Raw genomic sequence first — 7,415 nt, 5'->3', positions numbered from 1 at the left:
ATCACTTCTGCTAGCAGACCTGCCCAGTTTGAGTTTAATCCTTTGATGAACCTCTTTCTTAATAGTTTCAGCAAGTCTCTGAGGTCTTAGGATAGCTAAATGTATACGTGCTCTATTCCTTTGAGCCCATATGTGATAATAGGAGGCATTCCAAATCAGCTAGTGGACTTGCTGTTTTAAACTTGTCTTTGCTGGCCTTAGTCCCCCTATCAGACTTACATGGACTGTAAATCCACACCACTGTTCCAATAGCTGCATAACCTTCTTGCTGTATATGCAGTCAAAGAATAAGTGGCTTTGGGTCTCAGCTTCACTGTCACAGATAATGCACCTGTCATCAGTGCAGCATCCTAATCTGAACAACTTCTCTTTCACATTCAGTCTATTATTCATGATTATCCAAGTGATGATAGCATGTTTTGGTATGTTCCAACTACTCTAGATCAGATAAACCCAATTCTGTTGAGGTTGTTTGTACCTTAACCACTCATAACCACTGCTAATGGTGGAACCTTTGGCATCAGATACCCAGGTATTTGCTACATATCCATTCTTCATCATTTCTTTTACTTTGCATATACTTTTCCATGCCCACGCAGCATCAGGAGGTGGAGAATAAGTATGTCAATCCTTATTTTTATTGTAGAGCCGGTGAGCCCATTTGATCCATAGTCTATCTAATTTTGTATACACCCAATCAACAAGCTTGGCAATAGTAGCATAGTTCTAGGTCAGAGCTCTTTTGATGCCAAGGCCACCCTCAGTTTTAGGGAGAGTGATAGTGTCCCAGGCAACAAGAGGCACCCTATGATAGTCAGAGCTACGAGCCCAAAGAAAATTTCTACAGATAGCTTCTATTCTCTTGATCACACTCTTGGGAATCAAAAATATCCCTGCCCAGTAAGAGTAATGAGTATTAAGCACAACATTTATAAGAGTTACTCTACCTGCATAGGACAACTTTATGGCTCCTAAGCTTCTTATTCTGGCCACCATTCTTTTAGTCAGGATATTGCATTCTTTTTTAGTCAATCTCCCTGCCTGAATTGGCACTCCCAAGTATCTGAAAGGCATAGTCCCTTCCTCAAACCCTGCAAATTGTTGAATATCATCTTTAACCTGCTGAGCTACCCCATTATAATAAACTTCTGACTTGGAATTGTTAATTCATTGTTAGTCCAGAAGCTTTAGAAAAGGAAGAGAAAGCCCTTAGGAGTAAAACAATGGATTGACTATTGCCCTTACAAAACATAAGCAAGTCATCAGCAAAAATCAAGTGGTTCAATTTTGTGGCCGTACATAAAGGATGATACTAGAAAGGCCATCTAGTTGTGGCATATTTGATCATTCTTGTTAGGTACTCCATACACATGGTGAATATGAGAGGGGAGATGGGGTCACCTTGTCTAAGCCCCCTTTTCCCTTTTAAATATCCAAACCGGCTCCGATTAAGGCATAGAGAAACAGAGGTAGTCCTGTCATAGACCATGAATTTTTGAGTGAAGGCATAAGGAAACTGGAAACCCTTGAGAATTTGTTCAACAATGTCCCATTCTACAGTATCATAGTCCTTTTGTAAATCAATCTTAAATAAGCATCTTGGGGACACAACTTTCCTATTATACATTTTGACAAGATATTGACAAATGAGGACATTCTTAATAATTGATCTTCCTTTTATGAAGGCACCTTAGTTTTCACTAATGGTGTCAGGTATCACCTGAGCTAGTCTAGTGCAAAGCAATTTAGAGATCACCTTATATATCATGTTGCAACAAGCAATAGGCCTAAATTGCTTGACTAAACTAGGCCTGTCACATTTGGGGATAAGAGTAATATTTGTGGCATTAATCTGCTTCAACAATTGACCTGTGGTAAAGAAATCTTTAATAGCTGCACAAACCTCAACTCCTACTGTATCCCAGCTGTCTTTGACGAAGGCACTTGTGTACCCATCTGGCCCTGGAGACTTGTCAATTGGTATAGAAAAGAATACAGATTTGATCTCCTCATCTGTCAATGCTTTGTTAAGAATTTCAGAATGAGCCTGGTTACAGCATTGCCCCTCACTCAAGACCTGGCTTCTCACCTTTTCAGTTAGTTTATTAGCACCCAATAAAGTCTAGTAATAGTCCAAAAAAGCATTCTGGATATTCTGGCTATCAGTGCAAGTCTTACCAAATTGATCATCAATTTGAGTAACTTTGTTCAAGTTATTTCTCTTCTTAATTGTGCCATGAAAATAAGTTGTGTTGCTGTCACCAGCTTCTAACCATTGCAACTTAGCTTTTTGCCTCTAGAAACTATTCTTGGCCTCTACCAGCTCCTTCATCCTGGCAGCAGCTTCAATCTCCTTATTAATAAGCACAGCATTCTGATGGTCCTGCACCAGCTGATTTTGAATGGTCAACAGTTCAGTCTCAGCAATACCAACATTAGTTTCTATATCAGCAAAGCAGTCTCTATTAACGCTCTTCAAAGGGAGTTTTAAGGCCTTCAGTTGTTTCCCTATAGAAACCATACTTAGAACATTATTTGTGTGATTCAAATAACACGGTTCAGATTGGGTTGCACCAAGTGCATTCGAGTCTCATCGTGTGTTTGTTTTTCTATCATTGTTACCGTTCAAAAGCTACTGTCACAAACCAAGAAACTGAAATTAAACAGTCCAACAGACTGTTCAATCTGATAGTTTCCGTGAACCCCTACGAGTCTTATTCTTTTGAATAGAATTCTTATCAAAACAAGTGTGATACGTGCATATTCTATACACTTTATTTGCAGTTTTGGCACGTATTTCCATGCGTATTTGTTAGCTTAAAGCTACTATTTTGCCCGAAACAGTTTACTTTGCAATTTCTATGATTTCTTGTAGGAATGAGCGGAAGTGAGCTAAACCAAGCTTAAATCGTCCTCCTGAAGCAACTCTATGGAAACTTGTAAGATGGGAGTTCGGACTCGTCCACCTCGAGATGCGTGCATAGAGCTTAGAGGCTATTTGGAAGAGGAAAGGAGGTTACTGCACAGCTCAGTTGGTCGATCGACCAACATCACCAGTCGATCGACCTTGGACGTTCAGCAGGAGATACTGCACTGCACTGGCTGGTCGATCGACCATGCCTCTTAGTCGATCGACCAGGCCGCGAGGCTGAGATTTATTTCATGTTTTAGACTTTTGAAAGCCCAATTTGTAATTAACTTTTGGAAGTACGTTTATCAGTAGTTACGCAGCAATAATTTAGGTTATGCTTTTTATTATTCAAGAACAGAAGTTTTAGATCTAGTTCGGGGACAAGAAAGTGAGACAACGGATTCAAATTTCAATTACTTTGTTCATCAATTCTTCAGTAAGCTTTAATACAATTTCCTACTTCTTTTATTTCATGTCATTTCAATTCTTGTGGTTACTAGTTTTTATTCAAGCAATTCAGTTTTAATCTTTTGTTTTAAATTCAATTTCAATCATGTCAATTTCATTGTATGTCATTAATTTTGCAGTTGTTGTAGTTTTAATTATGCATAGCTAATCTTTTTGATTGGGAACTAGGTGAGCCATGGCGTAAATTAGGTTAAATTTTATTAGTATGATTTTCTCCCATATCGTTTTTGTTTTCTTTTGATAAATCTATCTTGCTAGATTGAAAGATTAGTAGGTTGGGTTATCATTAGATTTGGAATTTTCTTTGAGCGAAAGCTTTGAGAAATTCTAGGGAATTAGAAGACCGTAAGGTTATTATTGAGCATTGATCGAAAGGCTTGCTCACATTTCCTGAGACCGTATTACTAGACCTCTGCTACCTTTTTGACCTGGCCTTAGCCATGGTGAACCGAAGTTCCTAATCTTCTTTTTATCTTGTTTGAGAAATTTCTTATTTTAGCAATCAGTCACTAGAATCAAACAAATTCAAAACCCCCCATTTAATTGTTACTTTAATAGACTGAAAATAGCAAGTAGAATTGATCTTGTCTCTCTGAGGTTCGACCCTTACTATCACTAGCTATAGTTTTAGTTCGGATTTATAAATTTAATTTTGATACAAAACGACGGTATCAAATTTTGGCGCCGTTGCCGGGGAGACGGTGTAATTCTGTTTGCTTTATTTTTAGTTTATTTTTCTTTCCTCAAGGAACTTTGGTTCCTTGAGGCCGTTGCTTACTCTTGCTTCTAGTTTTGCTTTTGCACAGTTAGAAGGCAGGTTTTTGAGAGGAAGACTTGAGTACTCTCAGTTTTGCGAACATGCCTACAATATATGACAATCTTCAGCCACAAGAGCTGCATGTTCCAAAGGGATACGTTTTACCAACCCCTACTACTGGTAAATTCAAATTTCGTTCCTCTTATATTGATTTAGTGGAGCGAAATCAGTTTGCTGGTCTACCGGACGAGGATCCTTTGAAGCATATGGAAATTTTCACAGACTACTGCTGTTCCATACCTATACCGGCTGGGGTGACCCAAGATGAAGTAAAGGGGATAATGTTCTTATACTCCTTGAAGGATTCGGCGCGAGATTGGTACCGCTACCTTGATAGGGTAGCAGCTGGAGTCACAGATTGGACATCTCTAGCATTAACTTTCTACAAAAAATACTTCCCACTTGCAAAGATACCATCACATATTTCGATGATTTCTTATCTTTATATCACATAGCTCCGGTGAACATTTTCCTCAGCTTACTTTTATCTTTCTTTTCTCTTTACACTCAATAATACCAATTAATAGTTCAACTCCTTATTCCTTCTAGCTAACTCTTTAGAAATCTGGTTACCCCTTCGTTGCTCCAAAACTTAATTCCATTATTTTCTACCGACATCATCTCACTCTTTCTTACCATGGATCTTCTCTTATTATGCTATCACTCATACCTGCCACTAATCTATCCATAGAACCAACGTTTAATGTTCAAACAATTGCATCCCCTTTTTTTACATCTCTAGAAATCAGAATTCATTTAATACCGTTAATTACCCAAGGAAATCACACAGTAGTTTCATCTTTTAATAAACCAAACCTCCCAAACTCACTCACTGTCTACAAATACACCTCGCGACATGTCTCCACAAAGTTCACTATATATTACTCTTCTCAACCCCTTTAAACGAACTTTCACTACATAAATCCATAACCCACACGACTCCTAACCATTTCCCTCCATAACTCTTTACACATCTCAACCCGCCACTATCCACATTCTTACTTTCAATCTTTTCATTCTCACGTTCATTATACTCACATCATCCCTTGTCTATATTCACTTATTTTTACATTACTCAACACACAATCATATGACTCATCCCGTCTCGCAAAACGTGCGCCATGCCTCAATAAACTATACCAATCTTCCTTTTCTTTTTCTACCATCTATAATAATCACATATAACTCATGTCCTCCCCACCGAACTCATACTCATCATAGTGCCACTCTTTACATCATAAGATTGGGTAACTTACGCTTCAGGACCAACACCTACGTAAAACAATGCATAAAGAAGTAATACAACACCTTTCAATTAAACATAATATGCAACGAATGTCAAAAGACAAACATATGACCCGAAATACGCATATGACCTGCACAGACCCCACTCGATCGAGTACCAGAACCTACTCGATCGAGTTGAGGCTACTCGATCGAGTGCCCAACATGCTCGATCGAGTGCCCCGACTCCAGAACCCAAACAGACCTTCTGATCTCTGACTTACTCGACCGAGTAGCCCGGCTACTCGATCGAGTGACCCCATACTCGATCGAGTGCCCGAGGTACTCGATCGAGTCCCCAAAAACACGATTCTGGTCAAAATAACGACAAGTACCCACTCGATCGAATCAAACCCACTCGATCGAGTCATGAAGACTCGTGAATACTACCCGAATGTTATCTCACATACCCTAACGTACTATGCATTCATTATTATTTCAACATTATGATTACAACTACGCATTCAAATCTGCGCGATTCCTCATACAATTAACAAAATAATCTACTTCGTGTTATCAAGTGCCACGTTATAAACAACCATCATGCTTTTCATCCAATTCGTTATATAAAACACATATCATTGAACCTCTTCATGTTACTACTTACCAAAAGTCAAACATTACCATCTATCATGCTCATATAACATTCAACTTTCAATCATGTATTACTCGCATGTTTTAAATTTTCATAACTTTTCATAAGACAAACCACACCCATACACTACAAATCCTATTTCCATGTTGCTAATACAACAACATTACAAATCCACTTCATCACACATCATCATATACGAACTACTTTCTTTTTCTACCATATCACTCATCATTCTCATATACTTTTCCAACGATTCCAACCAACATGTCAACCAACTATCATGCAACATGCTTTCAACAAACCATATAGAGCACAATTAACATACACGTCGCACATATACACACGGACTCCACGTTCCCATACCATGTGGTACCGGCTTAAGTATCATGGGGCCAAGATTTTGAAGTGAGGGCGCCTACTCACCCAAAACCTAGCATCAACCGGGGCTCCCATTACACATACACCAGGTTCATTTTATTAGACTCCCTATGTTCATTATGTTCATTTGTTACAGTTCCAAAATCGTCGCTCGATACCATTTGTAACACCCCCATACTCCAAGTGCCTTACCAGGACCACTCAGGTATAAGGATACTACCATCTCGGTTGCCCGAGGTACTGAATATCATAAGACAATAAAGAAACGTACTTTTAAAGTAATTATAGATTAAGTGATTACATGTTCAAACCAAAACTAATAAAAGGAATTACAAGGTTCTCATACGGTCTCTGACTAAAACTATCAAAGCTACTAGACTTCGTCGACACAAATGGAAGACTTCTAACAGCCACGTGATGACTCATCCCGGCTATCCCATACGCGTCATATCACACCGCTCAATAATCGCTCACCACCCCGAATGGATCACCACGCTTTTAAAACATTTAAACGGGTCAGTACTAATCACACAATTCAATACATATATCAACAATAAGATAAACAGACACGAGCTTAATCACACACACACACCACCAACCAATTCCAATCATCTCAATCACCGGCTGTCCCACTGGAGCGACCACGCGATGAGGGACCGCAGCCGTTCCCACCTAAGCCCCGCTCATCATACCGAGCGATAACCCCGTCCATTAATGTGCACATCCCCTTCCGTGGCGGGTTCCACGAAGGGCGAAACTAGGGCGTGAAGCCACTCCATGAAGTGACTCCACTCAGCCGAGAACGCATCTCGAGAACCATAGACAAACAATCACAATCACAATCACAGCAGTCACAATACAATTACTATATCAAACAATCAATCTCAACACATCAACAATCATCCCATTATGGGACTAATACGAGTAGGAAATCCTACCCGAAAGCACAACAAATGATCGGA

The 7,415-nt window shown here is 39.3% G+C and overlaps 1 protein-coding gene across 1 annotated transcript; it reads right to left on the bottom strand.

Moving 5' to 3' along the window:
• Positions 1-726: 726 nt before the first annotated feature.
• LOC141630885 (uncharacterized) lies at positions 727-1,627 on the bottom strand. The gene is made up of 2 exons (XM_074443629.1): positions 1,402-1,627; positions 727-893 (listed from the first exon to the last, which is right to left on the bottom strand). The coding sequence occupies exons 1-2, from the start codon at positions 1,625-1,627 to the stop codon at positions 727-729; spliced, it is 393 nt and encodes a 130-aa protein (XP_074299730.1).
• Between the last annotated feature and the right edge of the window lie 5,788 nt (positions 1,628-7,415).

The sequence above is a fragment of the Silene latifolia genome, chromosome Y (genome assembly GCF_048544455.1).
Source record: "Silene latifolia isolate original U9 population chromosome Y, ASM4854445v1, whole genome shotgun sequence".
In the NCBI taxonomy this organism is placed as follows: domain Eukaryota; kingdom Viridiplantae; phylum Streptophyta; class Magnoliopsida; order Caryophyllales; family Caryophyllaceae; genus Silene; species Silene latifolia.
This window is presented reverse-complemented; position numbering and strand designations above follow the sequence as displayed.